Consider the following 21,730-nt stretch of genomic DNA (forward strand, 5'->3'; position numbering starts at 1 on the left):
ATGAGTTAGCACACACAGAGGGAATGGGCGGTGTGTTCCTCGGCGCTTCTCTTTTCCATGGTTGTACATTGTTATAACAGGAAAATCTTACCTAATTATTTGTCCCTATCTACAAACTGAAATCAAGGCCAGTGAAGGGACCAAATGCCAGTGTCCGTCAACATCAATGTTATATTGCTGGTATCCCACCAGTAAGATTGCTATTCAGTAGAGGAAACGGGCTATGAGGTTTTATCTAGATAATAATACCGTGTTTCCTCGAAAATAAGACCTAGCCGGACAATCAGTTCTAATGCGTCTTTTGGAGCAAAAATTAATATAAGGCCCGGTCTTATATTATAGTAAAATAAGACCCGGTCTTACATTATGTTATTATTAATATATTAATGTTATTAATATATTAATATTAATATTATATTAAATAAGACCTGGCCTTATATTAATTTTTGCTCCAAAAGACGCACTAGAGCCAATTGTCCAGCTAGGTCTTATTTTCAGGGAAACACGGTAATTCCTGTGTTCTTGCACCAAGCTCTCAGAGGGTTAAAAGAAGTCAAGCCAACATCCTTTTGTCTATAAATTACCGATTTAAGCATCCATACCACGCCATGGCTTTAGGAAATTGTGATCTTAGAGTCTCATCAAGAGTTGCATTTCTGGGAGCTCAGTAATGACCTAGCTATGCTCTCTACCCTCCTCAGGCAGTTTTAGAGGTTCAAATGTCACAGGAAACTGCTTCACATGCCAATGGCTGCCACACCCTGCTCTACAGCATACCTCTCTGCCTATTAGAAGTATTAGACATACCGCCATATATCTAGCCATTGTCAACAAACAGGCCAGCTGGGAAAAGAGCCAAAAATCTTTGGCTTTGGAATGTTTTCAAGGTAGGCAGACACTCTGATTTAGCCTTTAATAAAGTATGTTTGGAGCAATATAAATAATAAATTAAGAGTAATAGTCACCAAAGGACTATTAATGTTATTGGATTTGTGATCTCTTTTAATAACATGATTATTACTACAGCTTCTAAAACCTACAGCGCAGGAGACCAAAATTTCAAGTTGGACCCACGCGGCATTCTCAGTCCATCTCCTTTCCTGCTCTCCTCCATCCTCATAGCTCAACACAGGCCCACTCTCTACCAAGCAGCCAAGATGTCCAAACACAGCACCTCGGCCCTGGCTGGCTGCAGCGTAAGACACTGCAGACTCGTTTCCTACGGTCCCAGCTTTCGCTCATGCCAGTGTCCTCTTTGCCCATAGTACTTACTATGATCCTCAAAATACTGAGTAGTTCCCTGAATTCTTTTGCACCTCTTCTAAACGGTGTTAAGACCTGAAAAAGAGTTGCCCACCTGAATCCCCTGTCCCCTCAGTACAGAAGCTACATCCCTGAGCTGCTACACAGAACCCAAGTTCCAGCTGCACTGATGTTTTGCAAGTGCCTGGAAGCCACCCTAAAAAGGAAGACAGCCTCAACTCGGCCCTACCGCCTACATCCATTCAATGAATATTTGCTGAGTCCTAACACGTGTAAAAAGCCGTGTGCCATGGCCTTCGTTTGCAGGAAGCTGTTCTCCCTCCTGTGCGCACCTGTGCTTGCTACTCCCTCAGGTCGTCCTTCTGCCAGCTCCGATGAACACTGCTTCCTTTCTCAGACGAAGGCCTCCTTCCACTGCTTGGATCCTTAATAACTTTTCTATATTCACCTAACTTCCCCCATTATTAATAATGTCTTAACCCAATTTGAGTTTAAAACCTCTGCTGAACGGTGTTTTTCTTTCTAGCTATGGGCTGACAGCCATTTCTAGTTACCACACTCACTTTCTGATATCCATTGAAGTCTGTGTATTACCTGTGAGCAGTGGCTCTCACTTTACGTGCATCAGAGTCACTTGAAAAACTTATAAACATACAATCTTATAAATGTACTTGTAAATATACACACCATACAAGGGGAACCATCGCCTTTCAGAATCTGATGAAAGCTATGAAAAACTGCACATCCATGTAACAATTATCATGCAATTTCAAGGGATTCAGGGATACCCCTTTATAGATACTTTCTGCTCTGTGTTTCTTTCTAAGGAATGGTCAGGACACAGTGCTTCCTGATAAGAAGTGCTAGCTGTGGTACAGGTGTGCACGCAAGCACCTAAGTGTGGGGAGGAACTGCTCGGTATTGGAAAGGCCGTTCTCACCACCAGGCTGCCCTCTTCAGTCTCGTGCGTCCCTTTCACACCCATGTGATCCTTTTTCTATACTTCTGGTTTAATTCTAAGAAACAGAAGACTCATCATTTAGTATTTAAAAGGCTCTTTGGAATCACTCAAACAAAACTATTTTATCGGTGAGGAAATGGTCTGGTAGCAAGAACATCAACACTGGATTAAGACGGAATTCAACTATCATCCTGATTCTGCCTTTCCCAAAGGTATGACCAATAAGCTTCAATTTTCTCATTTATGAAACTGGCGATTTTACAGGAAAATCATTTTTTTCCCTTCCAGGCAAAGGTTATGTGAACCCACTATAAGGAATGAAAGAGGGAGCGGTTCTACTATTTAAAACCAATGATTCTTACTTATGGTAAGGAATTTAAATGTTGGATAGAGTGAATGTCTAAATTAAGAAAATGAAGACTGAACCAAATAATGTCTAAGATGCCCTCAAAAATCTCACATTCTGCATTTATGAACTAGCCAACATGTCATCATTCACTTATATTTTCTATAGAGACTCAATAATTACTAATTCTTTCATTTTACTCACCATAAACTCCTTAAAATATAATCATGCCTTCCTTTATTTTACCCTTCCTTTCTGTACTTCTTTCCCTCTACAGTGTCTAATGACATTTGAATATCTACTGGAAAATTAAGTATGAACAACCACAAATTCTTCTCCTTCCCTCAAACAGGCCTATGTAAAATACATCTTGTCAATACAGAAAAGCCCTTTTGAAGAGGTTTCCCTCTTTACTGCCTCAAGATAGCCAGAATCCATTAAATGCATCTTTATTCAATTAAGATCTCGCAGGACTTGGCTACTATAGATACAGCTCAATTCTGTATGTTTTACTTTTTAAAGATCTACCAGATATTCTTTTCTCAATCTATAATAATACAATCCTAGTGGTTACTGCAGGAACCCTTACATTGGATGTAATATGAGTGAATGTATACGAATACCTAACAAAATTACCCCCCAAATCCCAGGTTCTATAAATCTATAAATTATCTAAGCATCAAGCAATTTCCATTAAACATACCTCCTGCAGAAGACGTGGGTCCAGGCAGTCACCATCATCATTAAACATGGACTCCCAGCTCTCCTCAGGAGCAGCACTTCCCTCCATGTGAGAAGTTTCAGTTGCTTTCAGTTCCATGGATGTCTCCATAGATACTGATTCTATATCAGGAAAGGATATACCAAATTCTATATTCTCTGAGTCATCTTCCTCTTTTGTTTTGAACTCTTCAGCAGTTTTCAGTTCATGCAATGCGTCTGTTATATCACCAATACAATCTAGATCATTGCCCAATGCACCATCCGAAAGTACTTTGGTCCCATTTAACATACTGAGTTCAGAGTCCAAGAAAGTGTTACAATTACTGCCAGCAATCTTCTTTATAGGTGAGGAGGAAGCACAATCTGAGAAGCTCTCTATAGACTCTCCTATGGACTCCATGAAACTAGATGGAACATTTTCAGCATAAACGTCTGAGCAAGCAGTCAGGTTGCTGACATTTTCAGCGTCATTTCCACTTCTAGCTGCGTGAAGATGGGCTGTATCTCCACTCATTTCTAAGTATTTTGAGAAACTCCTGGTGTTGCTACAGGCCTCCTCAGCTACTCTAACGGCAACTACACAAGGGCTGCCTCCAGTGCTTTGATCAGACACGGCATGTGTAATGTCCATCACACCTGCCTTATTTGTAATGTCATCTCTCCTCCTAGACCCATTACCTATATCTGTTTCATGAACAAGGACAGTTGTATCCGAAGGTTCATACTTTACACATAACTCACCAGCAGTGCTGTCATTCTCCTCAAATTCTCTAATCATTGTTGGATCAAAAATGTCACTTATGCTCTCTAATTTGTTGACTATAGTCATTTTATGAGAGCTGTGACCCATTTTCTCAGGAATGGAATCTATACCTTTCTGATCCAAGATGAAATCTGTACTGTTGGCTGTGTCACCACCATTCTCAGCTTCAAAGTCTACACAAGTTTGATCAGTGACACCATCTGGCATAGTGGTGATGCCTCCACTGCTGAGCGTCAACATTCCACCTGACGTCTGTATGCCTTGTTGTACAAGTCCAGAATCAGAGCTTAGCTTTACTGGTGCAATCATACTCTCAAGTTTCAAAACAGAACTACAAACTCCAGGAAGCTGGGATCGTATCTCTACAACCTTGGCATCAGTTTCAACTCTGCTTTCCAAATCTTTGTCTTCAAATGTTTCCCCACTTAGTTCGTGCCTACTTAAATCACAGAATTCCACAGGTTGGAATGGTTTGTTTAGAACCTGAGCCTCACTGATTTCTGAACAAGACTGAGCTGGAAGCAACTTCTCACGTCCTGTTACAGCTGTGGTTTCAACTTCTAAACACTCCACCTTCTTTGGTTTAAAATGTCTTTGTAAAGGTACACTAGGTAGAACCTCAGGATTTAGGACTCCTTGCTGATGTCCTTGGGCTATTACTTCTTTGGTTTCTGTGGCTCCCCTCTTAGTACACACCCGATCTTTATTTCTTTCTTGAAGGCACGTGTCTTTTCTTAATTTTGTTGAAGATTTCTTTCCTTCCCTACGATTGTACTCTTTTTTATCAGAAGTAATACTTAGTCTTTGAGCCTCAGGTTTGTCCTGTTGGGAGAGAGAATCTGCTTTTTGTTGTTCTTTCACCATGCAGTTAGGTGGAACACAGCTTTTTTCCTCATCACCTGTCTTCAGAAGTCCTACACCCCTCCGAGCTTTAGGTACATAAAGTGCCATGTCAGGCCTTCTGGCTCGAACTCGGCATCTTGCTGCTTCTTGCTGCATGGCACCACCTCAATCTGCAAAAAAAGAGAATGATTTAATTACCAGAAACTAATTACAATATATTGAACCAAGAGATTTTTTAAAGAGTAGGTAGAGGGCCTACTAATCTAGCCTATAGAAACCCTCAAGTTAAAAGAAAGAAAACCTGCCATAAAATAATTAATGCAATCAGGTAAGCAACTAAGGAAAGTAAATTCCAAAATAATTCATGACCCATGAATGTTATCCATATATCCTCTTTCTTTGTATTTCCAAAACCCTTTACCTCTACCTCCCAAGTCCTCTCTAGTTTTTAAACAAGTAGCCTGGTCTTAGGCTGAATTAAAACAGATTATAACAGTGATTCTCAGCTATCAAGTACTCATAAAACACAACTGTCTCCATATTCTAGGAGCTCAGAATTCACATAGAAGAGTATACTCAAAGAGGACCCCTGAAACACATTTACTCAACATAAATATATGTACATAAATATGATTTTAAGAGTAACTTGCATGGGAATAACTTAAATGTGGGCTAGAAAATGAGACGACTAATCAGGGGCTGCTTTCTAGAAGACGCTGCTTTTGAACTATTATTTTTAGGAAAGAAATAGATAGTGGGAGAGAGAAAGTCATTATTCTATTAATACTACTTAATCAAGTGATCTACTATAAATGTTCTTCCTCCCAGCAGCAATAAAACAGGCCTGGGTAGGATGAAGGAGGGTGGAGCCCAAAGAATGTGATGAGAAAACTCACACTAGTAATTTCCTGACAACCTCCACCATGGTTGCTCAATGGAATTTAACAAGGAGAAATTTCACAAAGGTTAAATAAACTTCTATCTCCTATCTACAAAATAGAAGAAAAGGTACTAGACAATTTCATCCTGAGTTATTCTTCAAAATAAGTGAAGTAGATAGCTTGTCCAGAGCAAAGAGAATAAGGAGGTGCTATATACATAGCAAAGAAACAACCATACACACTCACAAGCACCCGTTGTTAATATTTCACCACATACATTTCAAAGGACAGAGATAGTACGAGGAAAAGAAAGGCTAACGAATCCTATCCACTGTGTCTCGGGTCCCTAAAATTTCACCTGATCCAGAACACTTCCTCAGTGAAGACGCTCTGCTCCTTCAGGCTGTTTTCTTTTCAGCCCAGGTAGATACCTGGCCCTGACCAAGTGTCCTTAGGGATCTTGTCCCTTTTCTTTTCTGATGTCTTACTTATCATCTAGCCCACTAGTCTTCGTGGATTTTCTATCTATCTTTCCATTTGTGGAAGCATATGACTTTAACATTTAGCCATGCCAAGATTTTTCAAGAATGCCTACTTTTCAGGACAGAAGTACTAAAGTATATTTCATTGGAGGGGATGCTATAGACATAGTATATCTTGATCTCAGCAAAGCCTCTGTCAAAATACATTCTGACGAATTTCTGTAAATATAATAAGATGGTAAAATGTGAGCCACTTAACAGAACTAGTAGGAAGACTCACAACAAAAAGTAATGACGATGGGTGGAAGTAAATTTGAGAGGGTTATTTAATGGAGAACTGTGTCCCCATAGCCCTTTGAAATTGAACATTTTAATTAACGTGGATGTAAACAATAGATATTGAGTGCTTATCAAATCTGTACCACAAAATGGATAGGATTAACAAATACCAAAAATGATAAAATTACAAACTTATTATTATTTCTACAATCTGCAATACTGTGCTGAAAGCAATATGAAGACATAAGAATGAGTAAATACAAAGATCTGGGTTAAAAAAAATCAAACACAGTACATCTGACTTGTGTACAATTTGCACAAAAAAAGCTCTGAAGGCTTATACCTCATCTACAAAGTCAGTAAGAGCCAAAAGATTGTGATGTCGATGTTTAGAAAGGCAACACAGTCTTAAATTGTCCAGAAAACATACCACACAATGTATGGTTAAAGGAACTAAAGGTGTACTTCTTGCCCAAAGAGGTCTAAACAGAAATATCCCAGCTACCTTTATACATGAAAGGTTGCTCTACAGAAAAATGTTCTCTTCTACCCTGTTGCCCCGAAAATAAGACCTAGCCAGACAATTAGCTCTAATACGTCTTTTGAAGCAAAAATTAATATAAGACCCAGTATTATATTATATTATATTATATTATATTATATTATATTGTATTGTATTGTATTGTATTATATTATACTATATAAGACCTGGTCTTATATTAGGAAAATAAGACCAGATCTTATATTAATTTTTGCTCCAAAAGACTCATTAGAGCTGATTGTCTGGCTAGGTCTTATTTTCAGGGAAACACGGTATGTTTCTATGCTTCTGTATTTCTCTAGAAGTCGGTACCAGAACCAACTGGTAGAAATTAAAAGAAAACAAAGGTTAGTTCAATTAAAAAAAACTCTACTTCTAGAGTTCCCTAATGTTATTTTCAGGTAATAAACTATTTCTAGAATAATTTAAATACATTCTGGATGACTGACTGATACCAGAGAAAGAATTTCCACCTGTAGGCAGCTTGGTCTGGACAAATTTTAAGCGTTCCTCAAACTCAAAATTCTATGATTCAACATCTCATCTACGACAGACATATACCAAAGGCTTCAAATTTAAAATTGTTATGTGCTACAGCTAACGACTTTTAAAACTCATTCTTTCTTTTTCTCTTAACATCCACATATTGTTATGATACAATTTCCTAAAGCTGAATAACAGTATACATTTATACTATTGTCTATTTCCTACCAAAACATTGAATTCAGTTATGCGATGACCCGCAGCGGGCTGATAAATGTTTAGCAACTGGCTTTCCAAGTGTAGTTTGGACTACTGGGTGATACTTTTGTTTATGTCAATGAGGTAAAACATGTGACTTTTTTGCTAAAGTGGTTAATCATTTTTGAGGGAAAGAATATATCCTCAATTTCTTGAGCTACGCACAAAGTACTAGCTAAAGGCATGACACTTTTAAGTTTGCTTTATTAGCATTTTCTCCATCACTTGACGTGTAGACAAGCAATAAACAATAAATCAAGCCCTGATTTATAGCATTTGCCAAACTCTACAGTGTAAATATTCCCACCATGGATAATTTCAAGCTACGTGTGATGTCACTGAACATGGAGATGGGAAAAGATATATACAGCAGCACATCATGATACAGTGTTTCAAGCATAAAGGTACAACACACACAAAATAACTTCAAGAGCATAGATCATAGTAATATATAATAAAATAACCACAAGGTGATGAATTTTAAGCATTTATTACCTTTTTGTAAATGTAATTTATCTAATAATAAGCTATGTTATTTAACAATATTCCTAAAATTTTAACAATCATCTTTCAGGCCAGTAGGAAATACTCCAATATACCACTGGCTATGACAATCCTTTCATAATAATTCAGACACGCACAAAAAAGGAGCATCTTGTGGACTTTCCAGATAATGCCTTGTTGTGTTTTTATGCCATTTAAAGCCTTGTTGTGTTTTTATGAATTTATATTGCAAATGTAGGCCTTTAATGTTGGGAGAAGGGGTACCTGTCATACACAATTTTTAATCTTGGATTAAAAATTTCCCACCCAGGTATTTACTAATAGCACCTGATATTTTCTTTTTCTCTCTCAAAACAGTTTTATAATAACTATTCCACAATGTTCTAAGTTCTTTCATCAATCCAATCTGTTTCTTAACTGGAGGGTAGAATCAGTTATTTGGGGTGCATTTTGCAGCTAATTTATCCTGGACTAGTTAGTCAACAGCATATAATTCTGTTCAAAATTACATTTTCTAAAGAGAATAAAAACTCAAATCCATTACAATGGTGAGCAGTTAACTGCGACCATACACCTCAAAACACTGTAGGCCAAATCATTTTTTTCTAACTATACTTCTGAACACCGAAATCATACATGATCACCTGTCCAACTGTATCTAGTTTCAAATTCTCCTTGAGAGAAAATATCAGCAACTTCCTGTAAGCACCTCTTTGACCCATCTTCATGAGTTAGTGAACTAGCACAAAACAAATCAGGCTTTTACATTTTCATAACAGAACGTCAATGCTGTTTGCCCACATTTGGTATCTAAAACATATGGATCCCTCTTCAATCAACAACAGAAAATATTGGCACTTAAGGCACTCACTGGATAATTCAACCATGAACTGATTTGATCCAGTACTTACCAAAGCTCACTTGAGACATCTGTTATTTGAGAGAAACTGTCGAATGGGCATGTTAACGTCAGTCTTCCAGAACAAATTCTCTAAGCTCTATCACTTTGTTACCTCATTAGAATGCGTCACACCTAAATCATGTATTTTGTCTTGACTCTTTATTTGGAAATAATTTCAAATTTACATGTAAATTATAAAAGTAAAAATACTTGCAAAGAGCACCTGTAAACTTTTACCCATATTTATCCACTATTCACATTTTATCCCATTTGCTTTACCATGTGCAACCATTTGTGTTCCCCCTACACACACACACACACACACACACACACGCATCTATTTTTTTTTTTCCTGTAACTTTTGAGGACACATTATTATACAGACATCATGGCCCTTTACCCCTAAATACTTCAGAGTATATTTCCTATGAATATGTATATTGTCTTACATAATTGCAAGTTATCAATGTCACCAAATTTAACACTGATACTTTTATCAAATCTAACAGAAGTATTCCGATTTTGTCAGTTTAACCCAGCAAAGTCCTTTATACGTAGCATATTTCCCTCTCCAACACTGGATCCAGTTTAGAATTAGGTAATACATTTAGTTACCATGTCTCTTCAGCCTCCTACATTCTAGAAAGTTTCCGAAGACTTTGTCTTTTATGACAATGATATTGTGGAAGACTAACTCTCCTCCCCCCTTTTAAACTGAACATCCCTCATTTAAGGTTTGTCTGACGTTTCCTAATGATTCGACATATTATCAGCCAGAACAGAGGTGGTCATGTGTCTTTAGGGCATGACATCTGGAGGCACATGACGTCTATCTGCCCTTCAATGGTGATCTGAACTTTGATCACCTGGTCAAGGTATTGTTCAATTTCTCTGCTGTATAATTACTGTGTATTTTCTCCCTTGTAACTAATAAGCAGTCTGTAGGGTAACACTTAAAAAGCACACAAATATCCTGCTCCTTATTAAAATGTCCCCCCAGATTTTGCATCCACTAATGAGCCTAATCTGATTCAACCTTTATTATGATGGTTGCAAATGATGATTTTCCTACTCTGCAAGTCACTTCACCCTTACCAGTCAATCCTTGGCATTTTCTGAAAGCAAAAGTAAACCAGTTATCTTAGCTCACCACAGAAGGTAAAATTCCCTAAATTAAAACTCAATTTAAATTTTTAGCTTTCATAGTTGGTGGATACACCTGAAGAATATTTTCTAACTTTTGCAAATTTAAGTTGAAAGTAACAATCATCTTATTCCATGTCCCATTTATAAAAGAAGGGGAAATGCATGTGTAAGTTATATTGGTCCTTTAACAGATAGAACATAACATGACCCTTTCCGCTCTTTTCCACAAAACACAGAATTAAGTTTGGTGTTCAAACACAATGATTAATCCATCCCAGATGTCTGGTGACATTTATCTCTCTGTCCCCTTTTAAAGCCATCTCAAATTCCTTTGGGAAAGAAGCAAGGCATAATCAATTAATATATGTTAATAAACATATGTGAGAGCATGGGAGGAAAACATTTTTTTATGGGAAATATTTAGACAATATATTTTATATCTATTTTTCAACTTACATTTGTTTAAACTATGACATATTTTTTAGAATGAAATGTCTCAAATGAGCTATGCATTGAGTTTTGACCCTGACATCCTTTCAAATGACTTGCAGAATTATGCAATAGAAAGGCATTTGTGTAAAGCATGTGTTAAAATGCCAGTGCAAACATCCTGAATGCAAGTTTCAACAGTCAGAGTTTCAACCCAAGGTGACAGATGAAGCACACAAACATACCCTCCCCCACCACAATGGGCCCACATCTGTGTGGGAATCCATTTTATAATAAATGTGGCACTTCCATCGGGAAAAATATGGAGTATCCAATGTCAGGGCAACTGCCTGGTTTGCCAAGACTTCACTGAGGATTTGGGGTGTGTATTTATGTGAGATCAGTCTATGATTTTCCTTCTTAGTATTGGGAATTATATGACTGGGTTATCAAGGTTAATATAAGACACATTATATGAGTTAAAGATTTATGTATAAGGCTGGGCTTACTTCTCCTTAAATATTTGGTAGAAACTCAAACCCACATGAAGGTAAAACAGTACAAAAATCTCAGGAAACTTTTCCCCTTTACTCAATACCCAAGTGAAAACAGACAAGCTTCCTTATTTTATTTCTGTAAGCGAGTAATTTTCTTTTTTAATCTACTTTTTGAGTGTGGCTACAATGTTTTGCGATTTAAGGCTTTAGGAGATGAACTCAGTTTCTAACTCCTCCCAGGTCCAACGCCTCCACTCCTATCTCACACATAGCTATTAAAATCTAAGCCTCTTGGTTACCCTGAGTCACCATTCGGGAATAAAGATCTGGCAGAATCAAACCAGTGAACAACTGAAGAAGGGAAAACCCAACAAGGATGACGACAGAATAGGAATCAAGAAAAAAAAAGTCAAAGGATTAAGAAAAAAATCTCTTGAGAAACTGCTAATGCTCTCAGCAGTTCTGGTAAAACGGATGCACCAGTCGAGTCTCTATGATAAATCCTAAGAAAATAAAACAAAGTGAAGGATGCTATCAGACTATCGCACAATTTTAGTGGAAAAATTACACCAAGAAACTGTATCAGTGAATTCTGAGAATTAGCACAGCTGTAACTACAACCTAAATTTTATTAAATATATATAGTAAAATCAATGTTTTCATTTCAGAAAATTGTCCCTAACAAATATTTTTTCATTAATAACTATGAAACTTTAGTCTCCATTTTAAACAGGCCCACTCTAAGAGGTATTTTCAAAATACCAATTTTCTCACTTAACAAGAATATCTCATAAATGTATATTCCTAAGGGAAAGAGGCTATTATCTCTTTCTACCTTAGGAGAGTAGAAAATAGGAGAGAAAAGAATTAAGGAGTATAATCTTTTTATATACATATTTCAGTATTGTTTGAATTTGTTACCATTAAGTGCAGTACTTTTGTAATTAAAACCAAGATCACTAAAATGTAAAGATCCGCTATTATTTTAGTATAAGAGGCCATTACCATAAATTGGTGTAGGAGAAAGCAAAAGCAATGAAAAGTGATAAACAGATCTTTTTTACCCCCCCTTCTTTTGCCTCCCTCTTCCCCTCCAGTCCAAGCCGTTATTTCTCAGTCTAGTTGTGTAGGACACAGCTCCCTGGCCCATGCTGGTATTATGAGCCTTGCGCTCCCCCCGGCTGAGGCAGTCAGTCGCCAGTTGTTGGTTGGCCACTCACAGCAGCTCATGGCAGCTCTCGCTGGCTGCCGGCCGCTCATGCCGGCCATTCATGGCAGCACACGGTAGCCCACGGCAGCTGACAGCAGCACACAGCAGCCGGACGCAGCCCATGGCAGCTCATGCTGGCTGCCAGTCACTCTCGCCGGCTGCTGGCCACTCACACTGGCAACCAGCCGCTCCTGGCAGCACACAGTAGCCCATGGCAGCTCACGCCGACCTCCGGCTGCTCACGGCAGCCCAGCTCCAGGGAGAGCCGTGGTTCACAATCTTAGCTGTAGAGGGCGCAGCTCACTGGCCCATGTGGGAATCGAACTGGTGACCTCGGCGTTAGGAGCAGGGCGCTCCAATCACCTGAGCCACTAGGCCGACCCAATAAACAGATCTTTACTGGACAAAATTACTATAAATCGAAAAGTGATGAATGAAGAAAAGAATGATGTCTTTAATACACCTGACGGGATAATAAAACAAGCAGCACAGAAGTTACTTGATATTGGAAAGATACTTCGAATGTTGTAGAATGCTGAAGCAACCTCTATTTTTTGACCTAAGAATGATCTAGTACTACACTGTCCAATGCAGGAGCCACTGGTCAGACGTAGCTATGACACATGGAAAGTGTCTACTCTAAATGGAGGTGTGCTGTGCCTGTAAAATAGCCCTGAATGTCAAAGACGTGGCATATACTCCCCCCACAGGAAAATGTCTCAATAGTTTATATTGATTATATGTTGGAACGACACTATAATGGGTTATATCAAACACATTAAAATTAGTTTCATCCCTGTTTATTTTTGTATTTTTAAATGTGGCTACTATTCAAAATTTCATTATGTTGCCCATATTTATGGTCCATGCTGTTTCTAATGGGACGGCATTGGTCTCAGATCTTACCATATCCATATCCTTACTTCCACAAGAACAAACACAGTCTGCTTTTCCTCTCGTGTCTTGCTTGTTTCAGATTTTTCCACTTTCAGCAACAAGGGAATACACCAAACCACGAAATCAACTAAAACATGAATGTATAGATAAGCTTATCTCTGCACACTTTAATGTTCCACATGTTCATAATAATAAAAAAAAAAAAAAAAAAGCATCAAAAGAAGTCTACTTCTGCTTCATAAATCAGAATATAAGACTGATTAGACAACATTCCTATGTGGTAAAGTTACCCTCAACAAATTTAGGACCATTTCTTCTAACTTAACTTTTCTTTCCTGAAAATGAGGGCTTTTTATCTATGTTTAAACTGTGGAGGGCCTTAGATTTAGAATCATTTCTTTGCATATTAATAAAATAACTTCCTTTGTTTTACTATACTATCAAAAGCATTCTTAGTCTCATTGATCTATTTACAAACTGGCACGATAAGAGATGCCAACATCCTTCAGCAGCATATATGTAAAGGAATAAAGATATTTTAGTAAATTTAGTATGTTTATAATTAAATGTAATATATAAAATATATTAAGCGATACAAGTAAACCAACAGATTTCTGAGCACTAAGATGGTTATATACTTTTAAATTCTAGCCATCCCCTCAGAAACATTCACTGTTCTCTTCTCAATTTCATAGTTTGGTGAATTAGGTATCACTGACAACCCAGTTGTTCAAGCCAGAAACCTGGAAGTCATTATTCCTGACATTTCAATCAATTACCGAGCTCTTGTTCATTCTACTTCTACACTGCTCCCAGTGATTTTCTAAAATACAAACCAGATTTGGTCATTTCCTTGTTCAAAAGTCTTCAGTGGCTCTTTATTATGTACACACTTTAAAGCACCTTGCATAGCACATTACTGGATTCTACATAACCTCGCTCCACTGCTATCTGCCCAGTCTCATCTCCAGCCACTCCTAATCTCAGACTTTATATTCCCTCAACTCCAACTCCAGGTAGTACTAGAAACATGCCCAACTGCCTTCTTACACCTCTGGGGTTTAAGGCATACTATTTTCTCAGTCAGATGCCTGCCTGACAGTCTCTACCTGTCCTTCAAGTCTCAGCTTAAAGAGGCAAACACCTCTTTAACTTCATTACTCACTCTCCCTGATATATTACGGTCCTACCCATAATTTCCCACTATGCACCTCTCCATATACCTTCATTAAAGCAATTATCATATTGCTTTGCAGTTATGTGTTTGCAAGTCCAGCTCGCTTCTACACAGTAAGTTCTTCAGTGTAACTTTTTGTCTTTGTATCTACAATGCCATAGCACTGTACTTGGCACTAAATATCTGTTAAATCATGGCAAGTGAAACGTCTCAAAAGGTGATGCTCCCCAACCTCAAGATTTGGGAACCCATTCATTCATTCATTCATTCATTCCACATACATTCATTGAATAACTATTATGTGCCAGGTGCCATGTAGACACTGGGAACACAGCAATGAACAAAACAGTCTCTAGCCTCAAGGAGTTTACAATGGTGGAGACAAAAAAAAACAAAAAAACATACAGTTAAACATATATTATAATGTCTGACAGTAATAAACGCAATGGAGTAAAATGAAGCAGGGAAAGAAATACAGAGGGATGGGGTGTGTGTCTATTTCAGAAGGGAAGACCATATGGTAAAGTGGGGAAAGCCACTCTGAGGAGTTAATACCTGAGCTGATACTTGAATTGAGTCAGTGAGTCACTCAAGTTATCTGGGAAAAAGAGAATTCCAGGAAAAGATAAAAGCAAGTGCAAACGTTCTGAAGCAGGACAAGCTTAAAAAGTTCAAGGAATAATAGGAAAACAGGTGTAGTAACAGCAGAGTAATAAGGGGCACAGAAGTCAGCAAAACAGCTGAGAGCCAGAATAAGTCCAGGGGCTTACAGGTCAAGGCAAGAGCTTTGATTTTGAATGTGTTTGGAAGTCACTGAAAGGTTTCCACAAGAGAAAGACATGGTCTGACGTACCTTTGCTGAAGATCATTCTAGAAAAAATGTGAAGCACTGATTATAAGGGGTAAGAGCAGGAGTAAAAATCTGTAAGAAAGTCTAAAAACTAATAGACCGGCACGCAGCATGTCCAGGGCAGTAACAGAGGAGGGAACAGAAGTGGTTGGATTGATGTTATTCTGAAAGCAAAGCTAACAAACCCTTGATGGACTGACTGTGTGGGACGTGAAGGGGAGAGAGGAGTCACTTTGAGAGGTTTGGTCTGATCAACCTGAGTGATGACAGTTACATTTACTAAGATAGGGACGGCTGGGGAAGGAAATAGGAAAAGAGGAATCAAAAGTTGTGATTTGGACATTTTAAATTTGAATGCCTGCTGGACATCCTGCACAGCTGTTAAAGAAGCAATTGGATATATAAGTTTGAAGCTCAGGGAAGGTGCAAAAATTGGAGATAGAAATTTGGGGGTCATCACGATAAAAATTCAAGCCAAGGAACAGGATACGACCACCTAGGGAATGACAAAGACAAGAGATTGAGACGTGGGGGAACTAAAACCCTTAAAGGTTTTCTCACAAAGACGAGATGTGCCCTGCAAAGGAGACTAAGGAAGAAAACAGAAGGATGTAGCATCCCAGAAGCCAAGTGAAAAAAAAAAATTCTTTTTTTGAAAAGCAAGAGTAATCATTTGCATTAAATGTTGAAAGGTCAAGTAGGAAGAACTGAGAATTTTTCTACTGGCTTTGGCAGGACAGAGGTTGTTGGGGTCACTGGAATGGTTTCAGTGGGGCTGGGAGATAAACCCTTCCCTGGAATGGGTTCGGAAGCAAGTCTGAGGTAAGGAAGAACTAGCACCGGGGAGGGAGAAACTGATGACGCAAATGGCGGGTGGGAGGGTAACTATGATAAAGGCATATATGCAATAGCTTTCAAGGACAGGAACAAAACTTAGCACCTATAAGATTAGAAATTCTGTCAATTCCTGCCTTGTCCTATCTTTATTAGAAACGCCAGGGGAGTATTAAGTGGAATATGATATTCTGAATTGCTCAATTATTCCCCTCAGGACAGTTGAGGCACCTTGAGCCTCAGGATTTACACATAAATCAAGCTCACATGTTCAACATCTTTCTTAGAAGTTGTGCTTGCTTACTGAAGTTCAGGATTCATTCAAGCCTGTACAAAATCAGTTCTTCAGTCACTAAAATTCAATCAGTCTAAGGAACACAAATTCGGCTTCTTTAGCAATGGGTCTTTGGAGTACTGGGTGATCTTGTGAATGTAGCAGTTAAATTCACTTACAATATTTAGAGTGCTCAGTATTCTGATGACAAAATTAGACTACGAAGTTCTTTTTCTTGGTCACTAGGGCTACTACCTGAGAAATGAAGTCTTTAAGCAGAAAAAAGGGATTTCTTTAAAGAGGTTACCTTTTTAAAAGTAATAGATGGCCCAAAGGTCTATAGTAGAGAGGAAATCTAGTTTTAAGAAAAAATTCAACAAAGTTTAAAGCTAACCCAAAGAAGAATTTTGTATTTTCCTTAATATAAAGCATTATACAATAAGCCTTTTTATTAAAACTGTATTTTATCGCACAGAGATCATCACTATTGACAGTTTGCTGTACACGAGGTGTCTAGACCTCTTTATAGTTTTAAAAAAGCTTTGTGAATGAGACTTATCTGCTATGAGCACAGAATCCTGTATAGAAAGACTTTCTAAAACATTTTTTCCTTTTTTTTGCACTCCAGTTGAAGACATTTCATCTCATGACACAGCACATCCAGATTCATACACATATACATGACTGAAAAAAGTTCCATAAAATACTTGCTATTTGCACTGCTCTTGTTTTTAATCTATTCTAGTTCACTTCTTTAATTTAAAAATATTTAGATTCTTATCATTTAAAATCAATTTATCCACTGTTGTTTCACTTGGTTGACTGGAAAACCCTATACTAAATAGCATACGCAGCATCAGAAACTTGCACAGCAGGGATGAAAACAGTCTCTATTTTAAATGATTTGGAAGTTTGATTGTAGAGCAAGGTAAAAGGGAAAGTGAAACATTAGTTTAAAACATCGGAAGATTATACCACCTGACCAAGAGTCATTACCAAAACAATAAAATTAGGAATATATCCAATCTCTCCACACGTTCAAGGTCCTCCACTCCTAATGTTGAGCACATTTCTGCAAATAACAAACCAAGACATGTCCTTCCTCTGCAAAAGAGCTTCACTTTAAAACATATTTGATCCAAACACAATACAGAGGCACTTGCGTGTAATATAATAACATGAAAAATTATACTTGGACAGCAGAGAAATGGCTTCCTATTTTAAAAACTATAAAGTCTGCTAATGAACCATAACTGATTTCTCCTGTAGTTTTCTTAATGCATCCTTCCGTAAATGAATTTGCACTAGTTAACACAATGACACATTTCACACTTGAAAACACCAAATAATGCCTACATCTACTTGAAGGTTTATTCTCACTTCTATTCAAACCAACATAAAATATATGTTGTCATTTAAACTAACAAAAACAATAATTTGTGACATTAGTGCCTACAGCTGAAGAGATTACTCTAGGTCTCCCCCTTTAACAAACCTGGACTGAAGAGAAAAAAGGTTTTAAACCAGGTACACCTTATTCAGAGGACCTTATGTAGACCATACTCAAAGGCATGCAGGAAGCAGATTCACTAATGGGAAACAATGTGGAGGCCAACTCCTCTATTCAAACTGCCAAACTGGCCATGTATAAAGTGACACAGCCAGGCTTTGTTCACTGTGAAAGGCTGTTCTCACCGACACGTAACACAACCACATCATGGGCTCCAAATTGCTATTTTTCAGCAGAGTACCTGCTTCTTATTGTTTCTGTCTCTTCACCACCACCTGTCACTTCTTGCCACTCTAAGCATTTTTCTTTCTCTCAATCTAATGAGTATTGCTAAATTCCAGTGTGTTCAACTTATATACTAAATAAAAAAAGGCTTCTTAGTAAGGACCTGACATGCTTTTTACTTGATCAAAGTGTCTGAACTTTAGTATATGAACTTTGTGATACCTGTTTTGGCCCCTTGCCAGACGTTTGGCACATTTGCCATCCAGTGCCATCTGTGGCACATTTGCTCATGTGATGCCATTCAAAATAGTCACATCCTCATTTAAGCCTCCCAACAGCCCGAGGGCATGATATTATTACCAGTCCAATTTTACAGGTGAGAAAATGGAGGCTCGGGGATAGTAAACAAAGTGCCGAAGGCCAAAGAACTAGAATGGGGCTGATTCTAATCCAGGTCGGCTGAGTCCAGTGTGCGGCCTCAGCTCCTAAGGCCGTGTGGCGGTGCGGACACACCAGTGTTCAGTGCCCTCTGCTTTAATATCCTGACCATCCTCTGGGAAAGAAAAACAGCATCAATTAGTTGATGGCTAGGGGATCAGGAGCCCTAACTACCTCCTTTCACCTCTTCCAAAGCTGCTCCAAAAAGACGTAACAGCCATGGAAGTGAAAAGCCAGAGAAACACCAGTAGGTCAGCAAAACTGCTCCGGAAGGTCCCGCGTTGTCCGTGACCACACTGGGCCTGTCCAACAGGGACTCTAAACCCAAGACTCTCCACTGCCGTTTGAAGATCTACTTGCCGAGGATGGTTTAGGACTGTCCCTTCCTAGATGCGGCCCTAACTGGTCTCTGACTGCCTTGCCGGTTGTAAGCTTCAGTAAGCGCTCCTGGAGCAGATGCAGGGGAGGTATTTTCTGCCCCCTGCTGCCATACCAAACTATGAGCTGGCCTGACTCAACTAACCCCGAGCTCCTGGAAAGCAAGACATGCCGTATCCCAGTTACATCCTCCTTGCCCGGCACCATCCCTGGCAAATGGATGGCATTCAGGAAACGACTGGTGAATAAGGGAGTATAAAAACAAATGTTCCTAACACAAAGCATATCAATCCAGATGTTTCTCCTTAATTTGAGACTGTGAATAGGTGAAAGATACGTGTATTCTTGACGAAAGTTAAGAATTCTTTGTCGTGTTATTTTTGATTCAATTCATGAGCTATTATCCTAGTAACACAGATCCTTTTTAACTTGTTTATGTGACACGATACATATCTATTTACAGAAAGAAGCCTTACACGCAAATTAATGGTGAGAGAAAAATTAAACCAGAGTAAGATTAAAGGCCTGTCCCCATCCCTGGTTCATTCTTGAAAATTACAATGTCCTGTCACCATCAAAGAAATGATGCTCTATATTTTTAAAGTATTATCCATATTTACAGATTGTTAATATACAGACATGTTCCAATTATGAGCAATGTTGAAAAGCACTAAGACTATGAATACATCTGAGTTTATAAAAACCTTGTAGCATGTTGGACTTAAAAAATTGTACATGGCAATATAATTTAAATCCATATGGCCCTGAAGAAGTCAATGAATGAAGCACTGTGCCAAACGCTCATACAAATTATCTCATTTAAGCATCATAACAAGTCCCAGAGGTATGTATATTACCATTTTACAGATAAGGTGACTAAGACTCAAGGTCACACATCTAGCTAGTGAGTATAGGAGCCAGAATTGAAACCCAGCTTAGACTAATACTCAAGTTCTTCACTGCTCACAAGTCTGCATCCCATAGTATATCCTCAACAAAACAACTCTGAATTTTCCAAATCACAACTGCCTAACTTTAACATTGTGATAACATAGCACAATTATTTTTAACTTCATCATTTTGAGGAGTAAAATAAAGGAAAATTGTTGACCTTCATGAGCTCCACACATACCTTCCCACCTTAACCACTGAAATCTTGAATTATACGGGGGCTATTTATCACTAACTTTCCCTTTTCTGAAAGGCAGTCTTTGCCCCCCAGTACCATGAAATCTCTGTTGGCACCCAGCACTGTGTTCGATACAAAACTTGCCACAGCCATTAGCAGTGGCGGTCACTACCTTAGGTGACTCTGGAGTCTGAGAAGACTTGAGCTCTCTGATGCAAGTTCTAAAGGTTTCTATAATATTCACCACATTAAATGTTGTCTAGAAACATCTGGGAAAAACAAGAAAATTGTGTGATTAAATATAGTAAGTTTCTCTCTGCATGGATCTGCTCTTTGAGAAGATCAATCGTATCCTATTTTTGTTTCAAAAATGCAAGGAAGCTGGTTTGCAGATTCTATTTGTTTATATGCCAACAGGCTAAACATCAACATTGAAGGAATCAAACTATCTTCTGTTTTTCTCACTACTCAAAAAAGATCACGAAAGAAAACTTTATTTGCCATGACTTACATATTATTTAGATATTGTTTCCTTTTCCCCTCTTCTTACTTCCACCCAAAACCTCAATGTATTTTGAATCACGGGCCATGAATGGTGGTCTTTATTAAAATAAACCAAGGATCTTTTCTTTTACTCTCTCTCTCTCTCTATCAAGGAAGGAAGGAAGGAAACTTGGAGGTTCTGCAGAAACATACGAAGGCTTTTATTTTACTGGGTACCTTTCAAGCTTTCCCTCTCCCTCACTCTCCAAATTCAATCAATTGACAAGTTCCACTGCCCTTTACACCTGAGTATCTCTTTAATCTGCCTCGCCTTCCCCATCCCTAACAATACTCTGGGTTAAACCAACACACAAATGCCTAAATTACTATTAAACCCATCCCACAGGTCTGTTTTGCTTTCTTTCCATTCATCTTCACCTTGCTTCCAGAATGGCCCTTTTAAAAACAATTAGTTGCTCAGAAAAACTTTCAGTGACTTCCCATCATTCTTATGATAAAATCAACTTTTAACATGGCTTACAAGACTCTTCCTAACCTGGCTCCAATCAATATCTCTTATCACCTCTGTCCTTATATGCTATACAGCTACATGGAACTTCTTTCAGATTCCTGAACTCTCCATGTTGTTTGTTTTGTGGTGAGTGTTTTTCTTCCTCTTAGCCTCTACACAGTCCCCTCCCTCTAACTAACTAGTCTACTCTCCTGCAGCCTCCTAACCACCTTCACCTGACTAATTCCTACATAACCTTTTGGTCTCCACCATAGCTCCCTCTGAGAGCCTTGGCCAATCATTCTAGATTAGACTGGATGACTGCCATATACTTCTCCTATTACAGCTCTTATATTTTATTACTTATTCAATTATTTGGTCTTCTGCACTACACTAAATGCTTATTAGAAAAGGGATTATGTCTTCTTGCTCATCACTGTATCCCCCAAACTTACCACAGTGCCTGGACATACAGCATAGTTCAATTTTTATTTATTTATTTATTTATTTTTTT

General features: G+C 38.3%; 1 protein-coding gene across 10 annotated transcripts in view; it reads right to left on the minus strand.

Moving 5' to 3' along the window:
* R3HCC1L (R3H domain and coiled-coil containing 1 like) overlaps positions 1-21,730 on the minus strand; it is a 187,469-nt gene that overhangs the window by 133,096 nt on the left and 32,643 nt on the right. For all 10 annotated transcript variants that reach the window (XM_074339234.2, XM_088791907.1, XM_088791905.1 and 7 more), the window contains one exon: positions 3,274-5,069. In XM_074339234.2, coding sequence (XP_074195335.2) covers positions 3,274-5,055 — 1,782 coding nt within the window. In that variant the 5' untranslated portion in view covers positions 5,056-5,069. The remainder of the gene's footprint in view (positions 1-3,273; positions 5,070-21,730) is intronic.

This window comes from Rhinolophus sinicus, chromosome 15 (genome assembly GCF_057876585.1).
Source record: "Rhinolophus sinicus isolate RSI-liver-muscle chromosome 15, RSI-T2T, whole genome shotgun sequence".
Classification (NCBI taxonomy): Eukaryota; Metazoa; Chordata; class Mammalia; order Chiroptera; family Rhinolophidae; genus Rhinolophus; species Rhinolophus sinicus.